The sequence below is a fragment of the Chiloscyllium punctatum genome, chromosome 23, assembly GCF_047496795.1.
Source record: "Chiloscyllium punctatum isolate Juve2018m chromosome 23, sChiPun1.3, whole genome shotgun sequence".
Taxonomy (NCBI): Eukaryota; Metazoa; Chordata; class Chondrichthyes; order Orectolobiformes; family Hemiscylliidae; genus Chiloscyllium; species Chiloscyllium punctatum.
In genome coordinates this window covers 57,652,255-57,675,043 of record NC_092761.1, presented here as the reverse complement: position 1 = coordinate 57,675,043, position 22,789 = coordinate 57,652,255, and the positions used below count along the sequence as shown (strand labels likewise).

Sequence of the window (22,789 nt, the reverse complement as noted above, 5' to 3'; positions counted from 1 at the left end):
CACTTAGCAATTTCCTTAAGACTCTGAAACAGAGTTCGAGGGGGGCGTTTCCTTCCTGTCTATTCTCCATCCTGGCTAGCCCTCTTCCTTTCAATTTCCCACTTTTTATGTTTCTCAAATTTCTGGGGCTGACGGAATATGGGGCAGTTTATGGGACAGTTCATAACCGTCAGACATTATAACGGCTCGTCCTGCAGTTATTATTGTTTGGTCTTTCTACAGAAGGTAGGGAAGTTTCAAATTCTAAATAAAAGTTCTCTGACAGCATCATAAATTGGTTCAGCCTTTAAAACTCTTATTCCCCTATCAGCATTATTCTGTTCAGTTCGGCATAAGTTTGTCCAGGCTGTTTCTGTAAAGTACTTTTGCCAGTATGCTTCTGGGGCCAACTCATATACACTTCGAACAACTTCTTTCACCTCATAACCCCTAAAAGGTTTCTCTGACAGGGATGGATGAGATTGTATTTTACCAGTTAATTTACTTTGTAGGGACAAAGTCTAATCTGCTTTTGGCCACTTCGTTTGATCATCTTTTCAAATGAGAAGTAAAGTGCTTCGACATTCATTTCTTCACAACGTTTGCCAAGCCTGCACTACCTCAAACACAGCCTGACTGAACCATGGATTACGATGAGAACTTTCCTCTTCCATGTTTCTCCAATGCTTGCCGAAGCTGCATTAATTTAATTTAGATTCTCCTCTTTCTTTTCCCTCTACTGCTATCTCTTTTTTCAGCCATGCTCTCTAGTTTTCGAAGGTCAAATACTCCTTGGAATTCTTTCTCTTCTTCTTCACTTCTTTATGCCCTGTCTTTCTCTTTGTCCACTTTGGAATTCTGTTTCCAACTTTGTTTATTTCCAATTGTCTTAACTGCTCGCAAAACTCACTGTTGCATTGCACGTACTCCCTGTACCACTTGACCATTGCATTTTCATGAAACCAAACTATTCCATTATTAAATCTATAAGGGTTACACCCGAAATGTCAACTTCTCCACCTCCTGATGCTGCATGGCTTGCTGTGTTCCCCCGGCGCCCTACTTGTTAACCCAAGCCTGGATATTGTTCAGATCTTGTTGCATTTGAACATGGACTGTTTCAGTATCTGAGGAGTCGTAAATGGTGCTGAAAATTGTGCATTCATTGGCAACTGTCACCCTTTCTGATCTTGTGATGGAGGGAATGTCATTGATGAAGCAGCTGAAGATGAAGATGTTTGTAAGTGGAAATCCAAACAGCTGGTTATTTGCAAAAAAAAGCCCACAATATTCCATAGTTTAGAGCAGAAGGACTTTTAATATTCAAGTGAAAAACCTTCTTTAATCTAAAATCCAAATTTAATATAAATTAAAATTAAATTGTCAGACTGGACTACAGACCATAAATGACATATTAAATAGCAGGTTAGATCTTGAGAATTGGATTAGCAATATATCCAGCACATATATTGTCAATCTCATTCACAACATCCTTCCAAACTCTGAGTTCCTCATGAAGCAAGTCGGCTTCTCTTCCAGGAATTGTCTTCATTCCCTTCAGACAACAGAGCACAATCAATGTGAGTTTTACAGGTGGTAAATAGTTGGTAATATGAATGAATGCCATAGCTCGAAGGAGTGTGCAGGAACAGAGGGATTAGGGTTGTATGTGCATCGATATTTGAAGGACACTGGATATATTTGAGCTGGTAGTTAGCAAAGCACATGAGACCTTGGGCTTCAAAAGTACAGGCACTGAATACAGAGGCAGAGATGTTATGTTGTGCCATTTTAAATTTCTGGTTCATCCACAACAAGAATGTTGTGTCTCAAAACAAAACAAAAAGTGCTGGAGATGTTCAGCTGCTCTGATAGCATCCGTGGAGAGACAAAATGAATTAACATTTTGAGTCCAGTGACTCCTCATCGGCATAAGGGTCTGATGTTCTGATGAAGAGTCACTAAACTTGAAAGTTAACTCTGTTTTATGCCTGTAGATGTTGAGTTTCTCCAGGATTTTCTATTTTTGTTTCAGGTTTCCAGCTTAGTATTGTGTCCAGTCCTGGTTACCACACTTTAGGAAGGATGTGATGGTTATGTGAGTAAGTGTAGAAACAATTTGCTGCAATATTTCGAGTGTTGGTAGATGTTAGGCACAAGGTTAGTTATGGGAAGTTGTAATTTTTCTCCTTGGATTGTGGGACAACTTGATAACAGTGCTCACAGTGATTACCAGATTGGATAAGGTAGGTGAAGAAACTGTTGACATCAACTGGTGGTGCAAGGACTAATCGACACTGATTTTAAGATTTTGGACAACAAATTCAGTGGCAACCTGAAGAAGAGCTTTATTTTTCAGTGAGTGTTTTTGACCTGGAAGTAACTGCCCATGATGATGGTAGAAGCAGAAACAATGTTTTCAAAGGGAAATTGGATGGGAAATTGAATTAAATAAATCTGCAGGGATGCAGAGACCATTCTGGGCAGTTCGATGAGCCTGCAGGAAGTTTGTGGGCTGAATAGCCTCCTCTTGTGGAATAGATTACACTATTACTCAATCAATCTTTGATCCGTGAAGTTGTATTGCAATAGTAAGCAATATTTTAAAATCAAAATTCCCTTTCTTTCCATTACAGATATGTCCTATAAAGTCCTAAGTCCAAGAAGTGGGAATTCTATCATCGCTTGACTGGCCATTAAGGATGAAGTTCAGAGCAAGTAGGAGAGGCTTGTTGTGCACTGCAACATCTTTGTGTTCTGTCTGGAGATTGAAACACTAACTAAAAGCACACGTGAAGTCGGCTGCTATGTTACAGTGACGGGATAAGGAAGGGTACCTGAAGTGGCATTGCTGTGAAGAGGCAAAAGCAGAACTTACAGAGTCTGTCATGTTCTCAGAATGTCACAAAGTACTTCACAATCAATGAAGTATTTTTTGAATTGATCCCATTGTTGTATAATAGGTGATGTCAAAGTCAATTTGTCACATTAAGTATGTGCAAACAACAAGATGATAAAGACACGATATTCCATGTTAGTGATTTTGATGAGGACTAAATATTGGCTAAGATGTGATGGAGAACCTCTTAAAATTATTGTCAATGTGTGGTTTATATGGTGTCAGGGTAGACTGGTCCCATCAAATTGACAGCTTCTTAGATAGTCCCAAACTCCCTTTGTCATTGAGTTATTTATGACAGGGAGGAGGGAATTCAGCTGGCTTCAGTAAAGAATTCCAGATATTCATCTGTTTCTGAGAAAAAGAAAGTTCACTCTATCTCTATCTCTTACTCTGTGGTTGACTCTCCCACAAAGGGAAACAGCCCCTCAGCATATACCCTTAGGAATTTTATATATTTCAATTAGGTTTCCTCTCATTCTTTTAAACTGCAGGAGTACAAGTCCAATTTTCTCAAATCCTCTTCAAAGAAATTTCCTCCCTACCCAGGGTCAGCCTAACAAATCTTCACTGGACTGCCTTCGATAGCAATACATCTTTCCTTCGATAAGTCCACTCACAATGCTATGTAATCGCATTCTTTACAATGCCCATGGAATAAAGGCCCAATCCGCTTAAACTTTTCTAAAAAGATATTGTTCTAAGGCACTGTCCTGGATATACTCTATGAACTCATCCTCCAGGTCACCTTGCCATATTGATTTGTCCAATCAATATGAAGATTAAAATCACAAAAGATTATTGCAGCAACTTTCTCCCAAACCCCCATTATGTTTTGATCTGTACACAACCTTAACTATACAATTTCGCTGCAATATTTATCCACACTCATGCATTCAGCATCTTTCATTCTTATTTATCTACTTATAGCTAAAGATTCACCTGCAATATAATATCTTCCCACTTTTATACTGTTCCTTCTGATGTTTCCCTAAGGATCTATCATTGACCCCCTTCTTTTTCTCACCTAAGTGTTGCTCCAAGCACACTTGTGACAGACAAGCCTACTTTACCATGACTTATTTCAGTTCCTTACTACTGCTAAATTACCAAACTTCTTGTCCCACATCCAATGCTGGCTAAATGGAAATCATCTCCAATCAAATATTGGAAGCTGCTGTCCATAGCTTTGTTCACTTTGAAACGATCGAGGTCTTTTCCCTGGGGGGGGAGTAGGAGTCCAGAACTATAGAGCATAGGTTTAGAATGAGAGGGGAAAGATATAAAAGAGATCTAAGTGGTGACTTTTTCACACAGAGGATGGTGCATATGTGGAATGGGCTGCCAGAGGAAGTGGTGGAGGCTGGTTCGATTGCAATATTTAAAAGACATTTGGATGGGTATATGAATAGCAACGGTTTGGAGAGATATGGGCCAAGTGCTGGCTGGTGGGACTAGATTGGGTTGGGATATCTGGTTGGCATGGGCAAGTTGAACCGAAGAGTCTGTTTCCATGCTGTATATGTCTATGACTCTATGACTATGACACCGTCCCTTTCCCTGATAACTGCCCTCGCCTGAAAAAAGCAATTTGCAACCATGATGATCTCATTGATGTTGCAATGAGCATCCTGCTTTACATCTACTCCATCCCTTAGATTGCCTGCAGTGTATCTTCAAGTGCTTCGTTGCTTCTGTTCAATTGCCTGTGAAACTCCCAGCCGTGTTCTTGTTACCTCATGACTTGACTCTTCCAATATATTCCTGTCTGGCCTGCATAACGTTGAGATTGTTGGAAGTTTGGGTGTTGGTACCTGAAACCAAACCTGAAATAAGCACAATTTCATCTATCACACATAATCTCACCGACCATCATTGGTCTCAAATTTAAAATTGTCATCTTTGCTTTAGAATGCCACTTGATGTTGCCCCTCCAATTATACTGATCTCCTCTAGCCCCATGGCTCTCCAAGAAATCTTGCCAATTCTGCTCTCTTGAATATTCTTGATGTTAATGCTACACCATTGGTGGCTGTGTCTTCAGTTATGGAAGCTCTTAGCTTTGAAAGTCCCCCCTTAAATTTCTTCATTTATTTAATCTCTTTCCTCCTTCAGAAAACCCATTAAAACCTATTCCTTTGACCAAATGTTGAGTCATCTTGCCTCATACCTTATAGATGCTATATGTTGTTGTTTTTGCTGATTGGTGAGGTTGAGTAACTCTCATTTTGATTCTGAATTGACTCAGAATTGAAACAGACCTGTGCTTTCATTTGATGTCCAAGTTCCTTCCCGTTTCAGTTAATGTGATGTGAAGTGGGCAAATTACAATTCAATAAAACAAAGAACAGTGGATGCTGAAGATCTGAAACAAAAAGAAACAACGATTGCTGAAGAAACTCAACATGTCTGGCAGCATCTGGAGAGAGAAATAGAGTTAATGTTTCAAATCCAGTGATGCTTCTGATTTTCCTCCACAGACGCTGCCAGCTTGGCTGACTTTCTCCTGCAATTTCTGTTTTGATTACAGTTCAATGTTTAGAGAGGTGTTTAATTGCAGATTATAGCGTTGCAATGTCTGACTCTTGCTGTGAATCCTGTAATGTGGAAGGGATCAAAATAATTATTTTCCTTGTGTTGTTTGTAGATTGGAATAAGAATAAATGTTTCTTTCCATTCGCTTGTGTCACACTGATCCTATTCATTTTGACCATTCATTGGACTAAGTTCTCTGGGTAAGTCCTTTCAAATGTCGTCATCCATGAACGTTTCCCTTTCTGATACTTAGTAGCATTAATGACTGCTTTGTTGAATTTACATTTGTGCAAGATTTCTCGCTTTTTGTAATCATTATAAATTAGAAAAATTTTCTTTCAGGAAATATATTGAACAATTCTAATTCTGTTGTACAATAGTGGCCATGCCCTCATTTCCGTTTTTGCATAGTAACTACGCTGAAGTCAAAATTATGAGATGTGTAGATGCACATATGCAAGATCTTGTTCTCTGTGTTATAGCTTGTTTAATGTGATTTATCCATATCTCCCTTAAAACTTCCCCACATTATTTCCTGGCTGGAAGACTGGACATTATGCTGCTGAAGAATTACAATTTACAAACCCTTTAATCTTCTACATATTTCACTTTGAAGCTGCTTGTTTTAAAAGGTCTTTAGGTCCTTTCTCTATATGATGCATGGAGAAGAGATACTGGAAGGAGGTCATGAGGGAATGATAAAAACACAACACCAGATTGTAGTTGTATGATTTTTAACTTTGTCCACCCCAGTCCAACACCAGCTCCTCCACATAATGAATATAGTGGTGAGATGCCTTTCGGAATATTGATTTTTATTTGATGTATTGTCAAAATTCACTCTTACTTCATTTATGTATAGCCACAAGTGAGTACTGCAGATGCTGGAGATTAGAGACTTCATTTATGTATCCTGTGTCTGACAAATGATGTTTCATATCCTTTAGGCCATTCCTCATGGACATCCATTTCCCACTGTGAGTAAAAAGAAGTTTTATCGTTCTCACATTCTTGCCTCTCCTGATGTTATGATGGGTGTTTGCAGAGTTAAAACATCAATTGTAATGGCACCTTGATTGTGGAAGTCTATTTCTCGAGCTCCTGAGTTAGGCTTATTGTCCAGACATGGAAGCGAATTGAATAAGGAACAGAAATGATCATGTACTTAAACTGCTGTCTCCCTTCCTCCTTAATAAACTCCATATTCAAACAATCCTTTTGTCTGAACCTTAGGGAATCCCTACAGTACAGACAGAGGCCATTTGGCCCATTGCATCTTCACTGACCCTCTGAAAAGTATTCCATCCTATCCACATGACCCCACATTAACCATGGTTAATTCACCTAGTCTGCACATCTATGGGTAATTTAGCATGGCCAATCCACCTAACCCACACATCTTTGGACAGCAGGAGGAAAGAGTTGAAAATGTGTTGCTGGAAAAGCACAGCAGGTCAGGCAGCATCCAAGGAACAGGAGAATCGACATTTCGGGCATGAGCCCTTCTTCAGGAATGAGGAAAGTGTGTCCAGCAGGCTAAGATAAAAGGTAGGGAGGAGGGACTTGGGGGAGGGGCGTTGGAAATGCGATAGATGGAAGGAGGTCAAGGTGAGGGTGATAGGCCGGAGTGGGGGTGGGGGCGGAGAGGTCAGGAAGAAGATTGCAGGTTAGGAAGGCGGTGCTGAGTTCGAGGGATTTGACTGAGACAAGGTGGGGGGAGGGGAAATGAGGAAACTGGAGAAATCTGAGTTCATCCCTTGTGGTTGGAGGGTTCCTAGGCGGAAGATGAGGCGCTCTTCCTCTAACCGTCGTGTTGCTATGGTCTGGCGATGGAGGAGTCCAAGGACCTGCATGTCCTTGGTGGAGTGGGAGGGGGAGTTGAAGTGTTGAGCTATGGGGTGGTTGCGTTGGTTGGTCCGGGTGTCCCAGAGGTGTTCTCTGAAACGTTCCGCAAGTAGGCGGCCTATCTCCCTAATATAGAGGAGGCCACATCGGGTGCAGCGGATGCAATAGATGATGTGTGTGGAGGTGCAGGTGAATTTGTGGTGGATATGAAAGGATCCCTTGGGGCCTTGGAGGGAAGTAAGGGGGGAAGTGTGAGCGCAGGTTTTGCATTTCTTGCAGTTGCAGGGGAAGGTGCCGGGAGTGGAGGTTGGGTCAGTGGGGGGTGTGGACCTGACAAGGGAGTCACGGAGGGAGTGGTCTTTTCGGAACACTGATAGGGGAGGGAAGGGAAATATATTCCTGGTGGTGGGGTCCGTTTGGAGGTGGCGGAAATGACGGCGGATGGTATGCTGTACATGGAGGTTGGTGGGATGATAGGTGAGGACCAGTGGGGATCTGTCCTGGTGGCGGTTGGAGGGGTGGGACTCAAGGGCGGAGGAGCGGGACGTGGAAGAGATGCGGTGGAGGGCATCGTTGACCATGTCTGGGGAGAAATTGCAGTCCTTGAAGAAGGAGGCCATCTGGGTTGTACGGTTTTGGAACTGGTCCTCCTGGGAGCAGATGCGGCGGAGACGAAGGAATTGGGAATATGGGATGGCGTTTTTACAGGGGGCATGGTGGGAGGAGGTGTAGTCTAGGTAGCTGTGGGAGTCGGTCGGTTTATAGTAAATGTCCGTGTTGATTCGGTCGTGCGGGATAGAAATGGAAAGGTCTAGGAAGGGGAGGGAGGAGTCTGAGACAGTCTAGGTGAATTTGAGTTCGGGGTGGAAGGTGTTGGTAAAGTGGATGAACTGTTCAACCTCCTCATGGGAGGATGTAGCGGAGGAAAAGGTGGGGTGTGCTGCCAGTGTAGCTGCGGAAGATGGACTGTTCCACATATCCTACGAAGAGGCAGGCATAGCTGGGGCCCATACGGGTGCCCATGGCTACTCCTTTGTTTGGAGGAAGTGAGAGGATTGGAAAGAGAAGTTGTTCAGGGTGAGGACCAGTTCAGTCAGTCGAAGGAGGGTATCGGTGGAAGGGTACTGGTTGGTACGGCGGGAAAGGAAGAAGCGGAGGGCTTTGAGTCCTTCGTGATGGGGGATGGAGGTGTATAGGGACTGGATGTCCATGGTGAAGCTGAGGCGTTGGGGACCGGGGAATCGAAAATCATGGAGGAGGTGGAGGGCATGGGTGGTGTCCCGAACGTAGGTGGGGAGTTCTTCGACTAATGGGGACAGGACCGTGTCAAGGTACGCAGAGATGAGTTTGGTGGGGCAGGAGCAGGCTGAGACAATGGGTCGGCCAGGGCAGTCAGGTTTGTGGATTTTGGGCAGGAGGTAGATACGGGCGGTGCGGGGTTGGAGGTGGTGGATGGGCGATCCCCTGAGGTGATGAGGTTATGGATGGTCTGGGAGATGATGGTTTGGTGGTGGGAGGTGGGGTCATGGTCAAGGGGGCAGTAGGAGGAGGTGTCCGTGAGCTGGTGTCTAGCTTCAGCGGTGTAAAGGTCGGTGCGCCAAACTACTACCACGCCTCCCTTGTCTGCTGGTTTGATAGTGAGGTTGGGGTTGGAACGGAGGGAGTGGAGGGCTGCACGTTTTGAGGGTGAGAGGTTGGAGTGGGTGAGAGGAGTGGAAAAGTTGAGGCGGTTAATGTAACGGCGGCAGTTGGCTATGAAGAGATCGAGGGCGGGTCAGAGGCCAGCACGGGGTGTCCAGGTGGATGGGGTGTGTTGGAGGTGGGACAAGGGGTCGTCAGAGGGTGGGCGAGAGTCTTGGTTGGAGAAGTAGGCACGGAGGCGAAGGCGGTGGAAGAATTGTTCGATGTCATGCTGCGTGTTGAACTCGTTAATCCGAGAGCGTAGGGGGATGAAGGTGAGGCCTCTCCTGAGGACTGATCTTTCATCCTCGGAGAGGGGTAGTTCTGGAGGGATGGTGAAAACACGGCAGGGCTGGGAGCTAGGACCTGGTGTGGGGCTGGAGATGAGAGTGGGGGCGGGGTTGGGCGTGGGGGCGGGGACGGAGATCGGTGTGGGGGCGGAGTTGGGTGTGGTATCGGAGATCGGCGTGGGAGTGGGTTTAGGCGTGCTGACGGAGATTGGCGTGGGGGCGGGGTTAGGCATGGTGACAGAGATCAGCGTGGGGGTGGAGTTGGGTGTGGTATCGGAGATCGGCGTGGGGGCGGGCTTAGGCATGGTGACAGGGATTGGCGTGGGGGTGGAGTTAAGCGTGGTGACGGAGATCGGCGTGGGGGCGGAGACACATGCGGCATTGTGGTCGTGCAGGTTAGTGATGTCACTGGGGGTGGAAGTGGCTGCGGCAACGGCAACTCAGGGGGCGGAAGTGGCTGTGGTGACGACAGAGACAGTGTTATTCCTGATAGCCGCGGAGGCCGCGAATCTGTCGGCGATGGTCTTCCTGGCGATCGTGGAGGCGGTTGCCTGGGCGGCGATCGTGGAGGCTGCAAGGTCGGTGGGGGCGGAAGTGACGTCATGGTCCACGGCGGCAGTTGTTGCCGTGGGTGCTGGAGCGGCCGCGTGGTTAATGGTGCCGGAGTGATTTCGGAGGCCGATGGAAGATTCTGGAACAGTTGAGGAACCCAGAGTGTGGGGGTAAGTACATGAAAGTTTTTGGTACTTACTGTCTTTAATTTCCGATATAGCTAGGAAGAAATGTTTGTTTAGTGTATGGATTCTTCTGTGGATGAAGAACAGTAGAGGTCCTTGACAGGTCTGTGAGAGTGTTGTCCTGAGCTGAGGAAGGGCTGACTGCAGGGAATGTAGGTAGCGGCGCATGGCTGCAAGTGTGGAGCGGAGGATCCGGAGGGAGGTCTGTTGCTGGAGGCTTCGGATTTGTTGTAGGTACTGGTTGTCCTGGTTGGGTCCAAATTTTGTTGGTCTGAATGTAGTCCGGAGTCCGTGCGGGATCAGTCGGTTCCGCAGGAGAAAGCCAGAGCACCCAACCAAAACCCATACAGATGCAGGGAGAACTCCATACAGATAGTTGCTGAGGTCAAGAAACAAACACATCCCTCGCGCTGTGAGGCGGACATGTCACCATACCACCTATAAGTTCTTTAAAGTTTTTGGATTACAGAGTAATCCATTGGAGCTTTTGGCCTTTAGTGTCATTGAGTCATAGAGCTGTACAGCATGGACATAGATCCCTTGGTCCAACTCGTCCATGCTGACTAAATAAATCGAGTCCCATTTGCCAGCACATGGCCCATATCCCTCTAAACCCCTCATTCATGTACCCATCCTTCTAGATGCCTTTTAAATGTTGTAATTGCACCAACCTCCACCGCTGCCTCTGACACCTCATTCCATACATGCACCACCCTCTATGTGAAAAAGAGGTCCTTGCACACTTTAATTAAATCCACTCAGTGTATTTGATAAGTGTGTGCTCTCATTAATTCCAAAAATGATCATTATTTATTTTTTCACAAAAGAACAATTGACTAAGGGTGGGCCACAGTTGATGGTTTCCCGGGAAATCTGTTAGCTGAAAGTAATTGCTGTTGACATTAAGGCAGCAGTTGACAGAATGTGATTCAAAGGAGACCCAATGCAATTGAAATCACTGGAAATCAGGGTAACCTTCCACTGACTGGAGTCATACCTAAGGAAGATGGTTATAACATTGGAGACCAAATCATCTCATGTTCACAATATTGCTGCTGTCCTGGGCCCAACCATCTAAAGCTGTTCCATCAATGACTTCCCTTCATCAGAAGGTCAGATGTGGGGATGTTTGCTGATGACTGTGCAATGTTTAGCACCACTCATGACTCCTCACATTGGAATTGGCTCAGTGGCCACACAAACTAAGTCTTGGACAATATTCAAACTTAGCTAATAATTAGCAGCTAGCATTCTTGTCATGCAAGTACATGGCAATAACCATCTCCAACAAGACAAAATCTAACCAACTTCCCTTGATAATCAATTACATTTCCGTCACTGAATCCACAGCCATCTATATTCTGGGAATTACTATTGACCACAAGCTTAATTGTAAGATCCATAGAAACGTTGGTGTTACAAGAGCAGGTTGGAAGCTGGGAATTCTGCATTGAGCAACTCACTTCCTGACTCCCCAGGCACAAAGAAGAAGCCAGTGATTAAACATTGAGAAAAAGGGAGCATTTTTACTATGTATTTCAGTGAAGACCAGTTGCATTTTTGAAAAGAAATGCATCTCAGTTATTAGCTGAATGACTATGCCACAAGATTTCCCATTTTAAGCACTGCACCAAAGTTAAATAAAGCAAGCTTGGTGTTTTGCTAACGTTTATAGTTTAAGCTTGAAAATCTAAATAGAACATTCCTCATTCTAACTTTCACCCTAAAGTTCCCATACATTTTACAGGATCTTGAGGATCCCTTAACTTCTCTTGGACCAGCCAAGAAATGCCACAGCTCTCTGAATTCACTGAGTTTCTACTTGGCTCTCGGATTTTCCCTGTGCTATGAGATTTGTATCAACGCCTGTCTAGGCAAACTCTCCAATTGTCTTTCAATATCTCACTATTGTGGATGCCTCACTCAAGAATAAGTCTCACTGTATTCTTGTTTAGTGAGACCAAGCTAGGAAATCCCCAAACACCAGCCATCCTCTACAGCTGGTTCCAGTAACTTCAAAGCACCAGTTGCTGGATGTTTTCTCTTTTTAAACTCCAGTGATTTCCAAACACCACTCTCTGAGAAATCACGGAGCTAACCCCCTCACCAAGAAAGGTATCTCCCTCTGTGACCTACTTCCAGGAGAATGTGGTACTTCTGGGATGTTCCAGTCAAACATTTAAGCTGATTATGTCCAATAAACTTCCCTTTGTTCTGGGAAACCTTAATTAATTTAAACCCCTTACTGAGACAGCAGTAGACATCCATCTTTAACCAAGGTGCTCAGAAAAGTTGCCTATTCATTTTTCCACATCTTCCCTAGAAAATAACATGGGCCACCTTTTGATTTGAAATTCCCTGAGGATTTTCTGACAGCCTCTTCCACCAGTTTTCATTTCACCCACATGTAACAATTTCAATACTGAAAATCAAACAACTGGACATTTGTAACAGTTGTCACTACAATGAAACAATTCAGTTTCAATTGCATCAGAGCATCGTAACAGAGATGTTAGAGTAAACTGAATCTAATCCATACAATGGAAAAGTAATGCAATCTGAACACACTACTTCCACTCCATTTGATTCAGCATTCCATGTTAAAATCAGACAGTTTAAAAAAAAGGAGGGGATGTTTCATAGTCATTAGATTTTGAAATAGAGGTATTTCTAGTTTATTGCTAAAGTAACAATGAAAAATAAATATGTTCTCTGCAGTAACAGTGGTTGTTATGATTGGCTCCAAACACACAGAAATTGGATTCACTTGGCACAATCTCTTCGACTACAAGTTGCCAATCAGATTTCGATTTCAAAACCTTTGTTTTTAAAAGCTCAACAAGTGTTTTGTTTCAAGTTGATTACAGGTGACATAGTGCAATGAGGCACTGTATCAATAAGATACTAAATAAATATGTATTGGGTAAGAGGAAATTGCAGTGCTGAAGAAAGTGCAAGTTACAGAGAGTTGAAGGGCAGAGTCAATTGGGCTACAGTTCAGGAACAAAAGGTGTTCAATTACATTGCTCAGTGTAACCTATAAACCACTAACTACTGGAAAGCCTGTAGAGGAGCAAATCTTTAGGAAAATTACAGAGAAATGTAGTCGAGTAGTTATAATGGGGGACTTCAATTATCCAAATATAGACTGGCATAATTGTAGTGTAAGGGACTAGTGATCTTGGATTGTGTTCAGGTGATTTCCTCCAACAGTATGTGTCCAGTCCAACAAGAAAGGATGCCTTGTTGGACCTGGTCCTAGGAAATGAGGTGGGCCAAGTGGATCAAGTATCAGTGAGGGAACATTTAGGAAACAGTGATCATTGTATCATGAAGTTCAATAATCCAGAGTAAGAAATGCCAGTTGCTGGAGAGCTGACTTCAATATAACAAGAACAAAGCTGTGCAGGATTGACTGGAACAAGAGGTCAAAACAATGACCGCAGATGCTGGAAACCAGATTCTGGATTAGTAGTGCTGGAAGAGCACAGCAGTTCAGGCAGCATCTTGGATGCTGCCTGAACTGCTATGCTCTTCCAGCACCACTAATCCAGAATCCTGGAACAAGAGGTTGACAGGAAAAATGCTAACTGAACAATGGGCTAACTTCAAAGAGCAGATGGTTAAGTACAAGCAAGGGTTAGCCCCTCAAATGAGAACACTAGGCCAAACAAATCCAGTGCTCCCCACCTGACAAAGGAGATAGAAATTAATATGAGAAAGAAAAGTGTGCTTATGACAGGTATATGGCAGAAAACAGGTTTGGGGCCCTAAAGATGTTCTGAAGGTTTAGAGAACATGTCAAAAAGCAGAGAAGATTAGATTAGATTCCCTACAGTATGGAAACAGGCCCTTCAGCTCAACAAGTCCACACTGACCCTCCAAAGAGTAACCCACCCAGGCCCATTCCCCTACCCTATATTTCCCCCTGACTAATGCACCTAACACCACGGGCAATTTAGCATGGCCAATTCACCTAACCTGCACATCTTTGGACTATGTGAGGAAACTGGAGTGCTCGGAGGAAACCCATGCAGACACAGAGAGAATGTGCAAACTCCGCACAGGAGGCTGGAATCAAACCCAGGTCCCTGACCCTGTGAAGCAGTAGTGCTAACCACCGAACCACCATATTATGAATTATGATCGAAGATGTTCATTCAGCATGAGGGGAAAACCCAAAGTCTTATAGGCATAGAAACAGTAAGAGAGTGGTAAAAGAAGGAGGAGGACTGATTAAAGATCAAAAAGTGGACACACACATGGATGCAGGGACGTACCCGAGGTTTCCATCAGAGTGGTGCTGGAAAAACATAGCAGGTCAGGCAGCATCCGAGGAGCAGGAAAATTGACGTTTCGGGCAAAATCAGGAATAGAGGCAGGGAGCCTCCGGGGTGGAGAGATAAATGAGAGGAGTGGGGTGGGGCTGGGGAGAAGGTAGCAAAGAGTGCAATAGGTGAATGGGGGTGGGGATGGAGGTGATAGGTCAGAGAGGAGGGTGGAGCGGACAGGTGGGAAGGGAGATTGGTAGGTAGGACAGGTCATAAATGAGGTGATAAATGAATACTTTGTATCTGTTTTTACAAAAGCGGAGTCTGTTGCCCCAGGCCATGGTGAGAAGAGGAAAACCTGCCACTAGATGATAGCAAAATAAATAAAGAAGAAATGGTGGGTAGACTGTTGGCACATAAAGGTGACAAGGCACCATGGCCAGATGAAATGTATCCGAGTCTTTGGGGGGAGGACACTGACATAATCTTCCAATCTTCCCAATCTGGGGTGGTGTCAGAATACTGGAGGATTGCGAATATTACATCTTTGTTCAAGAAAAGATGTAAGGATTATCCCTGCGGTTACAGATCAATCAGTTTAATTGTGGTGGTGAGGAAGCTACGAGAAATTATTATTTGGCATGGAATTGGCAGTCTCGTTGAAAAAGCATATTGATTAGGAAGATTGAGCATGGATTTCCAAAGAGGCAATCTTGTTTAACTAACTTGCTCGAGATTTTTGAAGAGGTTAACTGAGACGTTTGATGAGGGCAATGCTATTGATAACTGTGGATTGACGCAAAACTTGAAGAATTTTAAACGTGAGAAGGACAATACAGAGCTCCAAAAGCACGCAGACAAATTGATGGAGTGGGCAGAAAGGTGGAAGATGAGTTTAATGCTGAGAAGTGTAAGGTGATGTATTTTGTTTGGAAGAACGTTAAAAGACAACATAAAATAAGAGTTATAATTCTAAAGTAGGTGCAGGAGCAGAGGAAGCTGGGTATATAGGTGCTCAGATAATTGAAGGGACAGGACAGGCAGAAAGAGCAATTAGAAAAGCAGTGTGGTCAGCTTAATTAATAGGGGCATAGAGTACAAGAGATAGGAAGTGATTTTGATCTTGTACCAAGATATTTGTTAGACCTCAGCTGGAGTATTATATACAATTTTAGGCACCAAATTATAGGAAAGACGTGAATGGATTGACCATAAGGTCATAAGACATAGGAGATAGAGGCAGAAATTAGGCCATTCAGCCCATCGAGTCTGCTCCACCATTCAATCATGGCTGATAAGTTTCTCAACCCCATTCCCTCACTTTCTCCTCATAACCCTTGATTCATTTGACAGTCAAGAACCTATCCATCTCCATCTTAAATACACTCAATGACCTGGCCTCCACAGCCTTCTGTGGCAGTGAATTCCATAGATTCACCAATCTCTGGCTGAAGAAGGCATTTTTAAATTAGATTAGATTACTTACAGCGTGGAAACAGGCCCTTTGGCCCAACAAGTCCACACCGACCTGCCAAAACGCAACCCACCCAGACCCATTCCCCTACATTTACCCCTTCACCTAACACTATGAGCAATTTAGCATGGCCCATTCACCTAACCTGCACATTTTGGATTGTGGGAGGAAACCAGAGCACCCGGAGGAAACCCATATAGACACGGGGAGAATGTGCAAACTCCACACAGAGAGTCACCTGAGGCGGGAATTGAACCTGGGTCTCTGGCTGCTGTGAGGCAGCAGTGCTAACCACTGTGCCACCGTGCCGCCCATTCTCCTTACCTCTTTTCTAAAAGGTCTTCCCTCTTCTCTAAGACTGTGCCCACGGGTCCTAGTCACTGGCTGCCATCCTGAGAAAGACCCTTTTATCCCCACTGTGTGCCTTCCATGCTAGTACTTTGCCTCTAACACCAAGGGCCCTTATCTTACTCAGCAGCCTCCTGTGTGGCATCTTGTCAAAGGCCTTCTGCGAATTTGAGTAGATAACATCCATTGGCTGTCCTTGGTCTAACCTGATCGTTAACTCCTCAAAGAATTCTAACAGATATGTCAGGATTGGACTCCAGTTGGGCAGCAGTGATTTATAAGAATGGTTCAAGGAATGAGAACATTTAGTTATGAGGATAGTTTGGGACTGTTCTCCTTAGGGAGAAGAAAGCTGAGAGGAGTTTTGAGGGATGTTTTCAAAATCTTGAGCAGGCTAGATCGAGTAGATGGGGAGAAACTTTCCCCATTCATAAAAGGAACAAGAAAGAGAGAGCACAGAATCGATGGCATGTGCAAGCAAAGCAAGGATAATGTGATAAAAACACCTTTTCACATTGCAGGCAGTTATGGTCTGGAATACATTGCCTGGAAATGTGTTGGAGACAGATTCAATTGAGGCATTCAAGAGGGTATTTGATTATTTGGATAAAGATAGTGGGCGAGGAAATGGGGCAAAGGCAGGAGATTGGCAATAGATGACGATGCTCAATTGAACAGCCAATATAGGCATGGTGGGCCAAATGGCCTCAGCGCTGTAACAATTCTGTGATTTTATGACTCTGTATGTCTTTTTTGATTATTGTTGTTTGCTGTATCAGAAGTGTTCATTCAGTGTCACTATTAATTATGTGACTCTAATGTTAGTGTTTATTTCTTTTCTTCAGATTCAGAAAAGTTAGCAAAATTGATTTTGTTGACTTGTAAGTAAAACTAATTCAAATCAAATCCATTCATGTGTCATCCCTGTGCTTGCTGATTGACATTAGCTCCGAGATCAGCAATACCTTGATTTAAAAATTCGCGGCCAGGTGCTAACTATAGCCTTTCCACTCCCTGTATTTTCTTCGAATCCCACAACTCTCCAAGATACCTGGCTTTTCATTCTGGCCTGATGCACATCTCTAACTTAAATTGGGGCCCCCAACCCAGACAGACACAGACAGACAGACAGACAAACACACACACACAGACACACACACACACAGACACTTTCACACACTTACAACCCCCAACCCAGACACACACACACGCAGACACACACAGACACTTTCTCACACACACAACCCCCAACCCAGACAGACACACACACAGACACACACACACAGACAGACACACACAGACACTTTCTCACACTCACACCCCCCAACCCAGACAGACAGACAGACACACACACAGACACGTTCTCACACTCACAACCCCCAACCCAGACAGACAGACACACACACAGACACGTTCTCACACTCACAACCCCCACCCCAGACAGACACACACACACACACAGACAGACAAAGACCCACATGCACACATATATTTTGTGGGGTGAATTTGTACTTGTAGAGTTACATTGCACTTTGCTCAAAAACTGCATACATTCATGTAGAACTCTGAGCTCAAAAGCTGCATGAATTTATGTAAAACACCGTTATCTCACTTTTTAGATTAGAATCAATCTAAACATCAGGTCATAGACAGAGAACACAGGGGGCTAACACCTTCAACATATTGTCTAGTTATCACCATTGTTAACAGCTAACCCCAGAATGCAACTTTTTAAAAAAAAGGTTTTGTGATTTACACATGAAAAAAGTGAAACTATCACTGTATTCTAACAGATGAAAGGCTTAACAGACAATTAATTTTTCAATGTATAACTTCAGTTACATCATACTGTAAATTTTTGCTATAAATTCTGTGTTAGGATTGAGCCCTCCACTATCACCTGATGAAGGAGTGTCACTCCGAAAGCTAGTGTGCTTCCAATTAAACCTGTTGGACTATAACCTGGTGTGGTGTGATTTTTAACTTTGTACACCCCAGTCCAACACCGGTATCTCCAAATGCTGTAAATAGCGCATGAGGCAAAAGACAAAACGTAATGGGTTCATGCCAGGAGATGATTGATCTGTGAGTAAGGTCACTGTTTTATCTTCACAAAGGAAACAAGTTCTTGGCTTCACAACTCCTGCTTCAACTGTTCATCAACCACAGTCCACTCCTTTGTTGTGACAGCAAGTTTATTCATTCCAATGTCAACAGATTGAATAACCTTGAACTTCTGGCCCTCAGTGAATCTTGCAAGATGTTTTGAGGGGAACATGAGACAACTTGTGGGACCCTTCTCACCTTTTTTTCAGCCATAATCATGTTTTGTCACTGAATAATAGATGGTTCCAATGACTGAACGAGGTCATTCAGCCCATTGGACTTGCAGAACAATTCAGTAAGTCACACTCTCCCATCCTTTGACTGTAACCCACACAGTTCATCCCTCTGTACCATAGCCTTGATAAAAGTCACAATTGGTTTTCCTGCCAAAATCTCTTAGGTGCTGCATTCTGGAATTAGATCACTGCGTGAAAACATTTTGCCTCATGTACTTATTGGTTCTTTGTCAGTGATCTAGTTCTCCACTCTTCCACCAACAGGAACAGTTTCTCTTTACTCTGTTTAAACTCTGCATGATTTTGAATATTTTATCAAATCTCCTCTAAGCCTCCTCTTTAGGGAAAATAATCTCATTTTCTCCAATTTACTGAAGTCCCTCAAACCTCCAACTACTCTCGTAAACCTTTTCTACCCTGTCTCTAAAGACTTCACATCATTTTTAAATTGCTGTTCCTGGAATGCATCACAATACTCCTGATGAGGTTGAACTAATGTTTGATAAATATCCATTGTAATTCGTTTTATTTTAAATATCAACCCCAAGATCCTGGATGGCTTTCTAAGTCAGTTTTTCAACCTTTGGTGTCAACTTCAATGTCTTGTGTGCATTTTTGATGTCTACTTACTGCTAACAACTCTTTAGAATTGTACCTTTAGTTCAGATTACATTTTCCCAAACATCCTACCAAAATGCATCACTTCATCCTTCTCTGGTTCATTTTCATCTGCCACCTGTCTGCCCATTCCATCAATCTCGTTTTCTTATTTTTTGACTCAAGCTTTGAGTCCAGATCATTAAATTTGTTCACAAAAATCTTTGCTCTTCCCTGGCGAAGTGTGTTGCATACTTTCCTTCGGTATGAAAAACAAACATTTATTGATAATCTCCTTCTCAGCTCACAGTGAATTTTGTTAAAGTTCTTTTCACTCAAATTAATCACTGAGCTGCCCTTAACACCATTTGATATCTAGTTGTCCACTCCAAATCTCATCCAAAATCCCTGTGACTGTGGAATACTTTGCTTGCGTTTTAGGTTTGACTTCAAGTTCGGACACCACAGCAATAATTGCAAATTGTGCACTTTCAGCATACAGCTATTTAGCTAGAGCTTGAATCTGACTGATAAGTGAGACATGCAGCTGAAGCTTTTTGTCTTACACTTGTCAGGACAATGACAAAGAAGATCTAATTCTAAATGTTCATAATAATTTTACAACAGAAGGAAAGGGGTTGATTGTTTGCTAAGACAACTCTGATTGTATGAGGGGCTTCCTCTTTTTAATATAGTGAGGATATGCACTCAACAGGAGTTTTTTAGGCAAAAATTGACACTGAGCTAGTGAAAGATATATGTGGCCAACAGCTTGATCAAAACATTTCTTCAAGGTGAATTGAGAAGCAGAGCTGTTTGCAAAAGGAATTTCAAAGCTAAGGTTATTGGAACCTGATGGCATAAATAATTGCTGTATAGAGGGATTGCTAGCAATCTTATTACTGAACCAGCAAACAGTCATTTCCAGTAATTCTAGAAATTTGTCTAGAACTCTGGATCTGCTGAGCTTGTGATTAGCTCAAGGCAGAAACTCATCTGTTTGCCCAGAGAACAAATGTCTGTTGCTTCTAGATTTTGTCACCATAATTTTTATAATCCCAGAACTGACTATATACATCGCCTGATTCTCATTGCTAGGGGAAATCTTCCTCTGTGCAATATCTGGAAGGAGACCTTTTGATGCTGATCTCGAAAAAGCCTCGATCTAAATTGCATGTTTGCGCATTTTAAAGATTATGAATTTTGTTTTTCTTTTTCTTTTTCTTTTCTTGACTCTCTTCAGTTGCATGTCTTCTTTCACATCTTGCCTCTCAGGTGCTCTGCCAACTCAGATCTCCGTCCCAACCCATCCGTTCAACTGGACCTTTCTATTCTATTGGCACCAACTCAGGCTTGACTGCCTCATATAAACCGAAAGCTTCCCTCTTGGAATCCTCTGGGTGGCTGCTCAAGGCATTTGCCATTGACTTATATCAAACAGAAACCTCATTGCCTAATCCTACTGTCTCTTCAAACTTGGCAGTCAATGTATCTGCTGAGGGCTAATCTTGCTGATCGGCTTCTTCAGCTCTCATCACTCCACTTGCATCTCCCACCAGAAACTCCATTCAGCTCCATTCAGTGTAATAGAACCTTGCCATCCATGATGGATAATTGCACCAACATCATGACCTCAGTAAAACATGGGAGGTGATTAGTTCTGCTGCAATTGACTGTGGTTTGTTACGCCTGTCACAGAGTGTTTAATGCTTCTATCAAGCAAAGAAACTGTGAGTTGACTATTAATAATAATAAACAGTAATATTTATTTATTTAACACAATTATTACTATAACAACAAAACAACAGCTGCTGGGTCAGTTACAGACTGTCTGTGTGTAGCTGCAGTCTGTCAGGATTCTGCAGGATGGTTTATTAACACAGTCACTTTGGTCATGGTTAGTCTCAAGTTCCCAGCATGCCTCAGTTATTGTCCATTTTCATAAGTGAGCGGCCCGTCCGGCCACAGTCCCTCCTATTGATCCGGAATGTGAAGCGTGATATGTCACATGATCACAGACCAACTTCTACCTGGTGACTCCATGATCATCCAGGCTCACGCAAAGCACAACGTACACTTAAACAACAAAGCTTTTGCAGGTAGCACATTTGAAAATCACACCTAACTACGATCAAGCAAAATCATCAAACAATATCTCAATGGAGTGTCATTATTTGGACTTTATGGCTGATCAAACATAAATTAAATTAATAAAATAAATTAAAATAAATAAGACAATGGAGAAACAAATAAATGCATAGAAAAATTCAGAATAAAATGGAAAAATCAAGCAAATGTTATAAAACCAGAGAACATTTTATACAAACAACATGATGACTAATATTTACTAGGCTAACAAATATTTATCCTGGTCTGTTCTGTGTTTCTGGTGTGTCATTTCTGGTATTGATGCTAATCCCGATAAAGTAACTCTTGATTACATTCTGCATGATGATGGTTGTCCTGGAGAGAGATCAAGGTTGTTTCGGATGTTATCCTTGTTTAATATTTGAATAGTTTCGAACTAAGGTAATGCATATGCCCTAACACACCACCTGCCTACGATTTTTTTAAGGGAATAGGAGTGTTAACCCATATGGAATGTTAATTTGATCTGGTAGATTCCAACCTCGGTTTCCAGTGGGAGGGGTTAGGGTGTTTTAAATCGTTTAACCATGGAGTGGTCAGAAAAAAGTGAAATGATGCTGTCATCATGAACAATGAATGAAGTGGTCCTTGTCACCTACAAAGGAAATTTGAAGATGAAAGTGAGACTGTCATTGTGACCCTGGGCAGAATTTGATATGGAGCTTATATCCAATGAACAATGCTAGGGTAACCAGTTACTTCCTGACTTGGAGATGCCGGTGTCGGAGTGGGGTGTATAAAGTTAAAAATCACACAACACCAGGTTATAGTCCAACAGGTTTAATTGGAAGCGCACTAGCTTTTGGAGCGCCGCTCCCTTATCAGGTGGTTGTTGAAGGAGCAGCGCTCCGAAAGCTAGTGCTTCCAATTAAACCTGTTCAACTATAACCTGGTGTTGTGTGATTTTTAACTTTGTACAGGTTACTTTCATCAGCTTGTACAGGAATAAGAGCTGGTCCCACTGGGACTGCAGAGACGTGTGAAATATGTTTGGGTTCAGACCATCAGAAACAGTTGCATCTCACCTTGGGTGGCTGTGACAAGATGTTTCATCACCTGGATTCATCAATGGCTGCATTCATCAAATGGCACCCAACAGAGAGCCATCAGTGTGTTGTGAATCCTCGGACTCTGGGAGGGTGGCAATATTGTATCCTTCCAGTTCGCACATCCATCTCCTGTCATTCCCTCTAGCGGTAATACCCTGAATGTTGGATGTTACCATTTGATGGTCTGGGTCAGTCTGTTTGTCTCTGGTCTGTACCAGCCTTTTAGTGTTGTCACATTAACATGCTGTGAGCATGTCATCTGAGATCTGAGTTATAATGAGTTGGGGTTGTTTGATTTCCCTGTCTGTTGGGGAGCTATTGGGGAGTTCTGTCGTGTCTAGACGTTTGGGAATGTGTAACATGTCTGTGCTGTCAGTCACTAGCGAGTTGCTCCAATTTGTTGGAGAATCGCCCATTAAATCAATTAAGTCGTCCAGGGGTCCCTTGGGTGTTGAAGTTGCAATCGATGGCAGTGATGGGAGAATAAAACTTTCATTAGGGGTGCAGACTGACTGAGAGGATGTGTGTGGGGGGGTGTCCTTAGTCTTGTCACTTGCTCTAGGGCAGTGTCATCCACCAAACATATACCTAGGTG

General features: G+C 43.1%; 1 protein-coding gene across 1 annotated transcript in view; it reads left to right on the top strand.

The window, feature by feature from the left end:
• Positions 1–9,747: 9,747 nt before the first annotated feature.
• Positions 9,748–22,789, top strand: part of LOC140493955 (CMP-N-acetylneuraminate-beta-galactosamide-alpha-2,3-sialyltransferase 4-like) — a 61,078-nt gene continuing 48,036 nt past the window's right edge. Inside the window, exon 1 of the mRNA XM_072592907.1 lies at positions 9,748–9,878. Coding sequence (XP_072449008.1) covers positions 9,748–9,878 — 131 coding nt within the window. The remainder of the gene's footprint in view (positions 9,879–22,789) is intronic.